We start from the raw sequence: 14,092 nt of genomic DNA on the forward strand, positions 1-14,092 counted from the left end.
GATTTTACTGAAAAACAAACATTATGTTCAACAAAAAAATGGTGTCACGCATCATGTGCGTATTGGAAACCGCGCACACGATCATCACGCACAACAGGAACATTGTGCAGATCAATTGCACCATAAAACGGTGGTGACAAATCAACGCAACTTTTGGCCAATCGCTATGCGCAATGTACATCTGGATTGATGCACTTCGTATGCATCTTTCTTGCTCAGCAAAGATAGACGAGCTAACGTAGGATATAGCGCAACTTATAGTTGGTTTTCCCAGGAATATGCAACATTAAAAGATGCCGTTTTGAGCACAAAACTCAGCCATTCTTGAGCATGTTTTCCGTCTATCAAATTGTACCAAAACAATACCAATTCGCGATCGTTTTCTTCTGCTGTTAGCTGCATCGACAACGCCCTTTTCGGTTGCTATCACCAACGCGTAGTAAACACCTTGGTGCACACGCCCTCCTCGCTACAAACCCCTCCTCCCCCCATTGTTCGTACATCCTGCGCAGATTGTTGTATTGGTGTGCATCCTTTGTTGTGCATTCTGCGTTTCGTGCTTGGCACCGGATGCTGTTGCCGATTGTTCTGCTGCTGTTTTGTTGTTCCCTTCTGATTGGGCAACTGTACAAGCAAGCAAAAACATCCATTGGTTTTAGCAATTTTCCCGCTCCATTCTTAACCCTTTCAAATGGTGTGAAGATGGACATCTTCGCCCCTTTCCCAACTCTCGTCCACGCAAGAAACGCGCGCGTCTTTTCTTGCTGTCGTGGGCGGAGATCGCGCTGCGTTTTCATCACTGCCTAGCTCTTTCAGGGCGGATCTTTTCTATTGCCGTTTTCATATCCTGGCCTGTGCATTAATGATCATCTACCTCGTTAGAGCCGTGGAAAACAGTGCGAAGAAACGGATCATCATTCCCGTCTCTTTTGTGTTAAACAAAACAGCTCTGTTCCTCGCCGTTTTGTGACAAATTGTGGCAGGTAAATGTACTCGGATAACCAGGCAAAATGTTGTTGATTTGTACATGTACATCATGCAATCCTTTTTGACCAAAGAATGAGGCTAGAAACATGGAAAAATGCATGTTCTTGCGGCTGTTTCATTGAATGCGAACAGCTGCGGTGCAATAGATAAAACGGCTAAAGTTGATTGAAAAGCAGATCAAATTCATTCGCGACAAGGTCTACCATTACCGTACGACCATTTGATGCGCTTTTATTGTTGGAAATCGCGGTAATTGTGCCAAAAAAGGTAAATCAAATCACGGTGTCGCATCCAGATTCGAACAAAGTTCAAGCGGAATCATGATGGCGCCGATGAACGCGGCCGAAAGTATTGCCGTCTCATCAGCCATCTCGTTCGCGCTTACACACAAATCTGCAAATGGCGCTTTCGTATAGCGCTGTTTCATCGGACGTCGCGCTCACTCCTACAGTGAGCATACGAAATCGTGAATTCCATGGTTTGCGGGGTGAGCCTACGAAATCGTGAGTTCCATGGTTTGCGGGGAAGCGTTCCCGAAGGAGAATCCACATTCGGGAACGCTCTTTTCGAAGTTGTTTTTGCATTTCGAAAGTTAAAATTTACGAAAAGTGCCACAAAATAGGGAAAATAAGGTGGAAACGAGCGGTGCCGGCGCTTTGAGAAAATATGAATTTGGCTTTAGAGTGCACGATCATTTGCAACTTGGTCGTGTTTTTGTTTGGATTCACTCTACTTTGCTACGGATTTTTTCCATTATCATATTCAACCAGCACCAAGTCCAGCATCGGGGATTTTCCGCGAACTGAAAATGCTAGGTATGTTAAATTGAAGGAATTTCATCCTTTCCTTTACCTTCATTTATGCAGGGAGATTGTCTCGGATTTCAGTTTTAATCGCCAGCCATACACCACACGAGCAGTTTTGGTAGTAATTGATGCCCTACGTATGGACTTCATATCAAAAAAGGATAACATGAAATTTACCAACCAACTTATTCTCGAAGAAAAGGCCTGTTTGTATCGGCTTCAAGCGCATCCACCGACAGTAACTATGCCTAGGATAAAAGCACTGACCTCCGGAGCATTACCTAGTTTCGTAGATGTAGTACTTAACCTTGGATGTTCTGAAATGACACTGGATACCTTTTTATATCAAATGAGGCAGCAACAGCAGCGAATAGTTTTCTACGGAGATAATACATGGACTCATATGTTTCCCGATATGTTTGAGCGAAAAGGAGCAAACGAAGATTCTTTTTTCGTAAATGATTTCTACGAGGTTGTTATACGCAACAGTAATCATGAGAATGATTTTTTCAGCTAAAACTATTGATGTAATTTTCATTCTTTTATAGGGTGACCAAAATATAACAGCAAACGTGCAATCAGAACTAAAAACGTATGATTGGAATCTAATGATTTTACACTATCTTGGATTGGACCACGTGGGTCATGTAGAAGGCCCTTTTAGTAATAAAATGCCAGGAAAGCTACGTGAGATGGACAGCGTAATAGAGATAATCTATAAAGCGTTGTTCGAATCGGTACAGGTTTTAAACTGGGTTTTTGGTGAGAAGATGGTTAACCTGTTTACATGTTTTAATGTTTCTCTTTGATGCAGTACTCAAATGCTACAAAACCAGTAGTAATAATAACTAGTGACCATGGAATGAGAGACTCGGGAGGACACGGTGGCTCTTCAACGTCTGAAACAAATGTACCCTTGCTCATCATTAATGGAGACTGCTCCGAAAGCAACGAGACATTCCTACAAATAGACTTTGCTCCGACGGTTTCAACATTAATGGGTGTTGCTATTCCAAATGCATCTATTGGCTCTATTATACAACCTATGCTGAGTGGGATGAAAAAAGAAGAATTACTATATGCCATGTTTTACAATACCCAAAGACTTGTTTCCAAAGCAAAGTCGTTTCTAGAAAGTGGAAATCAATTTTTCAGCAATGGTGAGACAAAAGCTCCTTAAAGCAATGTTTTTTTTTTAATTTCAAGCCATTTATGTATTTTATATTTCTCTCTTCTAGAAATATACCAGCAGTATGAAGAAGCTAAGAATGTACATCGCGAATGGATGAAACAACAATATTTAAATGAAACTTCTTTTCATCGTGCTACTGTGCTTTACCAATTAGTTTCAAAACGACTCTCAAGATTACTTATTGCTAATCACAAACAGCATAATTTTTTATGTATTGCTATTGGCGTATTCATAATGATTTCCTGTGCTGTTGTTGCAATCATGCAAGTAATAATAGTGCAAATGACCAGAACTGAACCAAATGTATCGATACGGTTTATTCCTTTTTTGAATCACATATTCATGTTGTATTGCGGCTTGAGACTGCTTAGCTACTTCAATGGGCATTTAACGATTGGATTGTTTGATGTTATTCTGCTTATTACAGTGTTTATTTTTATAACCAATTTTCAAATATTGAAATCCACCTTTAATATTATAAATAACACGCAAAAGAAACTGTCTTTTAAGAATAATACTATTTTCCAATTAATGTTTGTCGGTTTTTTATTTCACTGTGTCTCTTTTGCCAGCAGCTCCTACATAGAAGAGGAACATCAAACTTGGTACTACTTTACTAACACAGCAATAGTAGCAATAGCTTTGACTAGAATTATAAACATGAATTCTACTATTGCTTTTCTAAATTTAAGAAACTATGAACATTATTACTTAACAATGGCATGTAAAGAGCGAAGGTTGTATTGCGTGTATTCTGTAGTCATTCTTTTCATGCATTCATTTATACGCCGAATCAATCAAACGGGCGACAAATGGCAGCAAATTTCGGATATAAGCGACTGGTTAATGACTGAAGAACATAGATTGTTTTTGAGTTTAGTTACGATACTCGGGTTATTCGGCATTGTTTTCCAAGTAAGCCTGCTTGGAGGCTTATACACTAATATACTTTGTGTGATTACGGCTTTATTTATTTACTGTTACCACTCTATTTCCGGCGAGTTATTCGGTTCCGAAATCGTTTGTGGTACCATTTTAAACTTTATTCCTTTCAGTTCCAGATTCTCGCCCTTGCTTACATTAATTTGTTTAAAATTAACTATAATTTTTTTTGTAGGGCTTATAACTTCAATCTACCATAGTTTCATTAGAAACAATAAATGGGATTCTTGTTGGTCAAATAATAAGTTTTATAACGAATGCGTAAAGATAAGTGTTCTTGTAATAGCACTCTTACAAAAACCATATAACGTTGTGCTAACAGCTGCACTCTTATTTTCAAGTGATTTTTTAAAGAAAAGCATTGATTCCATTACAAAACCAGGTTACACCAATTTAATGCTCAACACAGTCATGCACTATTGGCTAGGAAAAACTTTTTTTTTCTACCAGGTTATACACAATTAGGATAAAAGCATTTTTATTTCAGCATTTAAAAGCGAAATATTCAATACTCTCATTCGTTTTCAGGGTAATTCCAACAGTTTGGCCACTATCGATCTGAATGCCGGATATATAGGATCTAATAGTTTCAAACTATATCGAGTTGGTTTCTTCGTGACTATACAATCTTATAGTGGCCCTCTGTTAAGCAATTTAATACTGATTCATAATTTACGCCATGCCAAACAAATACACAGGTTTGTATCAATTGGTCCTTATTAGCAGTAAAAGTATTGAGATTGTTTTTATTATTTTAGGCTAAACTTAACAACGTTAAGACAATATGTTATGGCTTTAATGGCTGTCCTCACCTTACTTCCTATAAGCTGTTTCATTGCTGTGGTTATGGTTTTGAGGGATCATTTATTTGTGTGGACTGTATTTTCACCAAAAATGATCTATGAATATTGCAACTTATTATTAACTTTAATTCAGATACTTTTTGTCATTTTATTTTATCGAAAAACTGTACCATAAATTAGTATAGGCTATAATAAAACTGTTATTTCCCAACTCGTAATGCACGTCATCTGCATTGATATTCGATAAAACCTTCTAATATCGGTTGAACTATTATTATTAATGAGTAATCCAGAAGCGCTCAGCCTGGCGCATACATACGCATACAAGAAAGTTCGGTAAAATTAAGATCTACTTTACGTTGCACTTACATGTACGCAAGCAGGCTTACCTCAATCCGATTGTTTGAAATATCGATCAGCCGAATAAAGAAGTGCAACAATTTCCCAATCTGTTGAGCATCCTCGCAAATCAATTGATTGTGTGCCAACAAAAGTTCCCGCCCACAAACCAAAGTATGCGTCCACAGAAGAGTGGAACCTGGACGGTATGTTGCCTCAATACTTCAATCCGCATCGGAATGTGGTGCCAGGAGCGCATCATGACCTGGTTTACTCTTTTCACTTTCTTCCCAGCTGTACACGGTGTCTTCTGTGGGTTGTACGAAACATAAGGACATTAATTAAGTTCATAGTTAAATGATCCTATCGATCTGTCGACTGACCTTCCATTACGGTGACAAAATGATGGCCACCAGTAGTTATCTGTCGAATGTCGAGTGTAACATCCCAGTTTCTGCAGAATCGGGCCAGGTTAGCTGAGAGCTAAGAATCTCTCAGGTGGGGTGGCCGTGTACCACTGGAAACCAAGCAAAGCATGCTTCTGGACTGGAGTTGTTTGCGCCTCAGTTTGAGTAAGTTGCCTCTGCCTGTTCTCATTTTCTAGGTAGGTGGCAGGTTTAAGAGACCCGCCGACAGAACAGTTTCGGGTCTCTTAAGCCTTCCTCAGATAGCACGCGTTAATGGCGGAGATGCGGATGCGGTGTGCAGTCGCGGACTCCTTATTGGTTTGTTTGTTTGTGATCCAATGAGACTCTTCAGACCGGTTGCTGATGCATATTACGTGTGGCAGCCTTTACGTAATCAAATTGTACCACTGGGCATCATAAGTTAATGCGACGGACTTACCTGACGACCATTGCAACAGTGGCCCACGACTAGTTGGACCCTCGCCGCGAAAGAATAGTACTTTATTTTAATGAAGCTACGGTACATTGGGCTAATAATGATAGACGTTGGAATTTTAGTGATTAGATAAGTTTAATAATGCACAACAGCATAGTAAGAATAATAGTTAAATACATTTATTGGGTCGTAACTACTTCAAACATCAAAACTAGTAAAATAAAAAGCCATTATTGAGACATTCATGTTGTACTGGACCGAATACTGCATGGGTATCAGAATCGCAAGCCAGTCACCGGAAAAAAAAATCTTCATCTTTTTTAAATCAAAATTTCACACACAGATAAATCCATTAGAAACTGGAAGAAAGCAGCGCATAGCAAATTGGTATTACTATTTTTTTAATAACTATTACTAGCAATGGGAAATAAAAATGAATTTATCTAGAAATTATTTCAATCTTATAAGTCGATTCTTATCTCTGCATGGAAGGAGGATTGACGTGAAAATTGATTGATTGTTCTCCGCCTAACCCAGCAGGGGATAATTGTGGTTTTTGATGGTACGCTAGCAATGGTGTCGTTGTTGACGTAACATCTATATATAAGAAAAACCATTGAATTAAAAAAGTGTGGTGACACGTTTACTGTTCAACAAATAAAATCTATATAACGTTGATTACCGTTATTATTTCCAATATGAGCTGGGTTGGGAGTTGATGGTGGTGATGGTGAATCTAATGAAATCACGGATGACGAAGGATCTTCTGAAATTCAAGAGAAACGTATTAACATTTCCCAAAAAAAAGTATGGATTGTTTAAAACAACCTGACTTCTGTTTTTTGATTGATGGTTTTTATAGATGAAATTTTCAAAATTTAGTTTTAAATGGTTTTCATATACTCAGCAATTATAACTGCATAAAGGAACATACAAGGTTGCGATATCATTTATTTTCATTTACAAAATACTAGCTAAACAGCCCGATGAAACTGCATTCCATAAAATAGGATTGTTTGAAATTATTTATTATCTTTTCCTTTTTAATAAACAAATATAATCATTCATTCCATTCATAACATAATTCATGTGCCCCGCTTTCGATTTCTTTCCTAAAATTCGAGATGAGAAGCCAAGAGCCTCAATAGTTGATCTCGAGCAAATTTACCAATAGTTTATTAAGTTGGGCAATGGTTTTCTAATATTTTTAATTCGTCTATACATATAAAAATCTCGTGTCAAGTTTTTTTTGTATCCAAACTCCTCCGAAACGGCTGATCTGATTCGAACCAAACTTTGTGAGTATCTTCTGTAGGTATCAGAATAGAATGTAAACTATATTTCATCCCCATTACTTAAGTTATTCAAAAACTAGAAAAAATATTTTTCGTAACTTTCTGTTAAACTTTGATTTGATATTTTTCTTAGATTTTTCATACAAAAAAACTAATAGTCCCAAATTTTCATAGCCTTAGCTCAAACAGTTATTTTTTTGAATTTTTTTAATATAAAAATATTGAATATTTTTTGAATATCCAATACTGAATATCCAATACTGAACGAAAAAAATTGGCATTCATATCGAATCTATACTGAAAGGCAGTATATACCAACTATTAACGTTATCATAAATGCTGTGCGCGGGGTCCAAACTCCAGGCGGTAACTTTAGGTGCTCAACTCAGTTATTGGAAAAATGAGTCATTATGTGTGTTCCCTAGAAGGACACTGGCAGACCCGGAGTGTTAAAGGGCAGGAGATTGCGAATAAAGGGGAATCTGATTATAAAACTCCTTTTTCGTCAGATTCTTTGCGAGACCAATAGTATCCCAAAAGCGAAGAGACCTCTTTCCGAGGGCCTAGCACCCAGGAAAAAAAACCTTAGTTCGATAGCCCCCCAAAAGCGAGGAGGAATTAAAGGCGACGGGATTACATACGAAACAAATCGTATCCGTTAGTCGGTGCGCAGCAATGCTTCCGATTCCTTCGCAGGCAAAGGGGAAGCGTGCCAGCCGAGTATCAACTACCAATGATAGTTTAGTAATTAACCTCGCTGATCAATCAATGAAATTAAAAAATAGGCTCAAAACCATGGTTGGTGATCACCAACATCTTGGGTACATGATCATGTAACCAAGGTGAATCATCGGCAAATATTAACAACCATCATAACACACAAACTCAAAGAAATAGAACATTTCAGTAAAACCTAGTCTTCCACGCGTAGCGACGCACGCGGGTCATGCTAGTCTATCTATCTACCTTCTTCTATCTTTCTATCTTTCTATATATATAAAAGAAAGTTGCCATTCCTTTGTTACCTAATAACTCAAGAACGGCTGAACCGATTAACACAATATTTTGTATACAGAGGTTTTTGGGACCGGCGAGTGCTATAGGCATGGTTAGAGCCCCCTCAGACCCATACAAATCTTTGCTTCCTTTCATGGAATCAGCGCCTACTTGGATGCAGTAAGCATTTTTTGCAAAGCAACGCATCAGGAAAAAAAATCACAGTGCACTATGATTTTTTCATACTGACACGGAATGAAAAAAAAAATTAAAGCTGAATAAAAATTTTAAAGACGGTTTAGGATGGTTGTAAATTTGTTGATTAATTTTTTTAAGAAATCAATAAACTCAGTATTTTGTATCACATTTTACTCATCAATCGGGCAATTGTTTGCAGGTATATTTAATTCGCAATAAAATCTAATTAATCTGGTAAAAATATAGCAAACCTATCTTGTGATATTGTAAAATAAACAATACACAAATAAACTTAAAATAAAAATTAACAAAAAACATGCCGCGGCCACCTTTCCGAACCTTTCAAGACAAAGTCGAGATTTAAGAAGAATGCGAAACAGTCGCAATGAAAGGGCTGAAGAAGAACAAGAAGTCGCTCTTGAAAAGATTGCTATTAGAATGAATCCACTTCCCGTGCCTCAGTCACGCGCTCAAAGAGAATCAGCCCGTGAAACGGCTCGGTTAGCAGCGCGAAATGCTCGATCGAACACCAAGCATCAAGGAATAGATCAATTTCGACGCACAAGAAGAAATGCATCAAGTACTGATTTGGATAGAGCAGCGTTTCGATACGATTGTAGTATTAATTACAGCTCGCATCCTTGCCTTAGCATTGGCCGCAATGAATGTTGTTTGTAAGTACTGCTATGCATTGAAGTTTTTCGGAGAAACGCCAGGGTTGTGCTGCCTTAATGGTAAAGTGAAATTGCCATTGTTAAATCCCGCACCTGAGTCATTACATTCATTGCTTTCTGGTGAATCTCCCGAGTCTCGCCATTTTCTGGCGAACAACCATAAATAAAGCTGCTTCCAACTGACTTCGTTTGGCACAAACATTATCGAAGAACGAGATTTTAATCCAACATTCAAGGTATTTAGACAAATTTTAAACGTAAAAATGCATATTAGAAACGTAACTTGCAATATTTGTTTTTACGTATTACGTTTCATAACAATCATAACAAATTTGCTTATCATTTTATTTAATAAAGATACAAGGACAGATTAACCACTGAATTGGATCGTTACAACCTGTCGAACATGCACAGCATATTTTTTTACAGATATACTTCATACATTTTACCCAATTTTTGTTTGGAGCACTAAAATGAAGGTTTACGATAACGATCTTAAATTCCATATTTCGCACATGATTCGTCAAAATGCGGACAACCGTTTGCCCTACAAGTGTAGAAAAAAGTAACAATTGCAACAGAGCAGAACAAATCAACATTCGTGTACCATCATATTTTATTCGTGGGCAATACGAAGTATGCCGGGGTTGCTAGTACAATCTAAACCATCTAGTGAAAATAAAGCAAACATATCAGTTGAAATTGAAAGACAAATAATAGACAAATAAAACTAAACCCACAAAGCAAATTCAAACATTCAGCGTCAACGAAAATTGAATCTTTCAAGAGAACGCCGCTTTTTTTCAAAGAATGTGAAACATTCGTAATGAAAAGGTTGAAGAAGAACAAAGAGTCGCACTTGAAAAGACCGGTATTAGCATGAGTCGCTTTCGCGTTTTTCAACCGCATCATCAAAGCGAGTATGTTTTTTCGGTACAAAAATGAGGATCAAGTTTTGTGTTAAATTCGGTTAAATGTTTACAGAAACATTTAAATTGATGGAACAAGTTTATGATGATGATTGCCTATTCCGTGGCAGAGATGAGTGGTATACGCGTTTCAAAAACGGTCGGTCGGTGAAATCATCAACGACAACCTTCTTGTCTGCTAAACCAAGTTTTGTGAGTACGCCAGAAAGCATCGAAATGCGAATTTCTTAAAACATGAGCCGAAATCGTCGTTGCATTTTATGAAAATGAAATTGAGAGTTTCCAAAGATTCGTTTCATTGCAATATTGAACGACCAATTAGGCGAATATGGAAGAATATCGGGAAGAAGGGAGTTGGCGCGGATGCGCCATCTCATCGATCGCTGCTCATTACTGATTTTTTTTTTTACCAAAAATCGCATTTTATCAATAAATCGTTTTCCATATTTACCTGATGTGTCGTCCTGTGACTTTTATTTATTTGGAAAACTTCATTTACTGATGAAACGTAAACATTACACTGACATTTTGGCTATTCAGAAGGCTTGTACCGACCACAAAAACATGCTGTCACTTTGGGCGCAATAACTTTGTTTCAAATATACTAAATCTTATGAATCTCATTTTAGCAGCAAATAGGGGAGAATTTACCTTTCAAACACATATACCCACAACAGTGGCGCATCTTCATAAATGCCCCTATTGAAACAGTCCTGTTTACTTTGCCACAGACTGTGTATATGTTTATATATATATATATATATATATATATATATATATATATATATATATATATATATATATATATATATATATATATATATATATATATATATATATATATATATATATATATATATATATATATATATATATGTGTATATGGAATGTTTATATGATCTAGCGAGTTCAAGATCTCGCAAGAAATTTTGTGTGTATAGAAATGCCTTCCCATAAGGAAACGGCATCAGAATTTTGTATCAACATTTTATAGGCCATGTTTGCAAATGTCATTTTTCGAATCGTTTGTTTCTAAAACTTTAAAATACGTCAATATGTATGTATGTCATACTGCTGTTAAATGACAGAGTAACGTTTACCGGATCATTTAGCTACTTATTGGATTTTATTGTATGCTATACACTACATTCTTACCAGTTTCTTTTGACCGTACAGGTGTATTAGATCCAGCTGAAGGGTGGCCAATAATAGAAGAGGTTGCAGAGGATGATGTAGGATTATTGGAATTAATTGTAGATCGACTGCTGATTTTTCGATTTGAACGTCCATCATCTTCCGAATCACTTAGCGTTAAGTCAACCTAAGTATAAGATAGAATCAATAAGTCATTTGTTGTTGGCTAAAAGTTAACAACTGGGAATTACTGTTTCATTGGTAGTCGTAGTTGAAGTTGGTTCATTGACTACGGGAACAGAAGTTTGCGTGATGATACTGATTTTTGGTGGATCGTTCGTTATTAATTCTGTGAGAAGCACAAACATGTAATCATAATCATAACTGAACTGTAGCATTGAGCAGTTGGCAACATTTTTATATTTACCTATATCATCAGATATAACTTCCACCTTTTGTACTGTTTTACCCGCGGAATCGTCAGAAGAATCATTTTGTTTTAGATGTGTGCTCCATGATCCATCCTTGTGTAGTTGTATTTCGTTATCGTCATATGACAATTTAGTGGATGCCAACACATCTTGAAAATAACTGTAATAACATACATGTTAAAAATAGTTTAAAAAAGTCTTTGCACATAATACAGAAAAAATACCCATCAATAACTAAATTATCATAAATGGCGGGTTTGTCACACACGGGACAATTCCAGGTTGGTTTCCGTTCATTCATTTGAAGATAAAGTGACGCGTCAAAGCATTGTAGATGAGAACAAGTAGAAGCACTAAAAATAAAACATCAAAAAAGATGCGTTTTAAAATTCAGTATTCGCCGGTTTCTTTAAATTACAACCTACCGACATGGTGTGCTCATACGCATTTTTCCAAGTGGACATATCAGAGATACTTTCAACATAGTAGTAGCAATTTCGGAGTCAGCGTCCTCATTAAGTTTCTCTTTGACTGTAAATTAAGGATATAATACATAATTGATCATGTAAAAATCTTGACTGAAAACAACTGATTGGGGAATTGTAGTAATTTTTACTTAATGCTCTGGTGAAATCTGCAGCCTTAATTCCTTTGGATTTCATCCTTTGAAGAAGTTGTGGCGAAGATAATTTCCGTACAAGATAGCAGCTGACAGTATAGCCTCGATTATATTCCGTGCACCATGATACAGTTATATGATTCGAAACTATTGGAGATAACTTGATATTCGGTGTAATATTGACAGGTCTGGGAGGTCGTTTCGGCTCAACGCCTGGCTTGTTGGTTGGAATTGGATTCTATTGGAAAAAATATATTCATTAGTCAGATAATGTTTATGTTAGAGTCCGCAAATCGTGAAGGATCTTACAGGCAAAGGGCAAAGTTTGTTATTAACTTTTACCACTATGTTAGGTGGAAAATAATCTTCCTGTTCGCAAGATGTTTCCAGCAGACAAAAACGCAATTGAACTTGAATAGTGTGCTCCACTCTGTTGGAGTTGCGTATGTCGCGATTAAGTGCTATGTCCGTGGATTGTTGAGGAGTAAGGCTGAAATAATATGAAGCCTCCTGTACTCGTTGAGACGGGTTATTAATGCTAGAAGTTAAAGTAGTTGGTTTCAATAAGGTTGCAAGGACATCGAAGAAGGCCAATTTTTTAAGGCGGACATCCGGATGTATTGGAAAACCTGTTGTAGCATCGGGATAGCCAGGTAAACCAATTCCATTTGCGTGCACAGGGCGATTTTCGCTTTGGACAGCGTTTGCATATTGCTGCTGATACATCCCTTGTCCTGTTCGAGCAGTATTTAAGCTTTGGATATGATTATTGTTGTGGTGTATTTGTGGATTCGTAACTTTGCTAGTAGCCCCGCTCATGTGCTGTCCTCCTGCCGGTGTAAACGATTGTACGGCTAAGGCAAGACGTGGCTCTATGTTAATTGAGCCTTGGAATGTCTGCTCCCGCAAGTTAAAGGAAAGCGCGGTAGGTATTGCCGTAGTTTCCTGCTGGCTGTACAAGGATTCATTTATCATTCATTTATCATTTTATCAAATCGCTCTTTACGTGACTTACGCTTTGCGATGAAGTTCGCGAACTTTGTGTTTTAGTACGGATATGTTTTGACGAACAAGAGTAAGAACTCGCTCCACCAGGTCACTTTTACGTCCACTACGACTAATGTTATGTTCACCAAGTAGATGTTGCAAATCAGATACTCTTAGCTGATACACCAATTCCTGAATAGAATAGTTTTTAGCAGAAGATTTAAGAACACATAAAAATAATTCACAACTAGGAAGAAAATATACACCAATAGGAATCTGTAATTATTTTATCTTATAGCAGCTACGCTTACCTTCAATTCAGAAAATTCTGCGGCTTGCCGCGTTTTTCTCATCTTCCGCTTTCGGTCCAAGCGCACTCTGCTGGGGAGATGTGATGCTCATATGAATTATAAGACGTTGTAGGTGCCCGTAAGCCTTTCGATTAAGCAATCAAATCAGTTCCTCAAATTGTCACACAACGCTGCAGCTTAAAAAACAGGAAATTGTTGCAAAAAGGTCATGTAAAATGCACCGATCAGAACAAGCAAAATGGTTGACAATTCCGACGGTAGCGACCCGTATAGCAAAAGGTATGCAATGTGGCCACTTATGTTTAAGCGGCTGTTACGCGGCCACTAAGCGGTTGATTCCAGGCCCCGCCATACAAAGGGCCGCTTAGTGGCCGCTTAGTGACCTCTTAAGCATTAAGCGGGTACGGGTAGAGAGTCGAGCAAGGCAAGGTACTTTAAAAAGACAGGTAGCTTTATGCAGAACAAATCCCCGATCGTATTTTAGAAAAAACTTCAGAGTTTGACATTCATGGGATGGTGGGATGTTTACTACGGGAACCAAGGTACTTTAAAAGCCGTGGCCACACGGGGCGAAAACTCTAGCGCAAACGAAAAAATTAATGCCAA

The 14,092-nt window shown here is 37.5% G+C and overlaps 2 protein-coding genes across 7 annotated transcripts; one reads left to right on the plus strand and one right to left on the minus strand.

Moving 5' to 3' along the window:
- The first annotated feature begins 1,597 nt into the window (after positions 1-1,597).
- LOC125954109 (uncharacterized) lies at positions 1,598-4,948 on the plus strand. 4 transcript variants are annotated; one of them, XM_049684123.1, is made up of 7 exons: positions 1,598-1,802; positions 1,875-2,265; positions 2,342-2,530; positions 2,608-2,953; positions 3,032-4,377; positions 4,456-4,625; positions 4,686-4,948. In XM_049684123.1, the coding sequence occupies exons 1-7, from the start codon at positions 1,654-1,656 to the stop codon at positions 4,903-4,905; spliced, it is 2,811 nt and encodes a 936-aa protein (XP_049540080.1). In that variant the 5' UTR covers positions 1,598-1,653; the 3' UTR covers positions 4,906-4,948. The 4 variants fall into 4 exon arrangements, with proteins under 4 accessions (XP_049540080.1, XP_049540083.1, XP_049540082.1 ...); XM_049684126.1 differs by having other exon boundaries at positions 3,032-3,063; XM_049684125.1 differs by lacking the exon at positions 4,686-4,948 and having other exon boundaries at positions 3,032-3,590; positions 4,456-4,619.
- A 1,127-nt stretch (positions 4,949-6,075) lies between these two features.
- Positions 6,076-13,748, minus strand: LOC125954111 (E3 SUMO-protein ligase PIAS2). 3 transcript variants are annotated; one of them, XM_049684131.1, is made up of 11 exons: positions 13,487-13,748; positions 13,204-13,367; positions 12,498-13,140; positions 12,186-12,426; positions 11,995-12,100; positions 11,794-11,922; positions 11,566-11,729; positions 11,390-11,487; positions 11,160-11,325; positions 6,595-6,675; positions 6,076-6,509 (listed from the first exon to the last, which is right to left on the minus strand). In XM_049684131.1, the coding sequence occupies exons 1-11, from the start codon at positions 13,526-13,528 to the stop codon at positions 6,388-6,390; spliced, it is 1,956 nt and encodes a 651-aa protein (XP_049540088.1). In that variant the 5' UTR covers positions 13,529-13,748; the 3' UTR covers positions 6,076-6,387. The 3 variants fall into 3 exon arrangements, with proteins under 3 accessions (XP_049540088.1, XP_049540087.1, XP_049540089.1); XM_049684130.1 differs by having other exon boundaries at positions 6,595-6,678; XM_049684132.1 differs by lacking the exon at positions 13,487-13,748 and having other exon boundaries at positions 6,595-6,678; positions 12,498-13,136; positions 13,204-13,333.
- Positions 13,749-14,092: the final 344 nt, after the last annotated feature.

The sequence above is a fragment of the Anopheles darlingi genome, chromosome 3 (genome assembly GCF_943734745.1).
Source record: "Anopheles darlingi chromosome 3, idAnoDarlMG_H_01, whole genome shotgun sequence".
Classification (NCBI taxonomy): domain Eukaryota; kingdom Metazoa; phylum Arthropoda; class Insecta; order Diptera; family Culicidae; genus Anopheles; species Anopheles darlingi.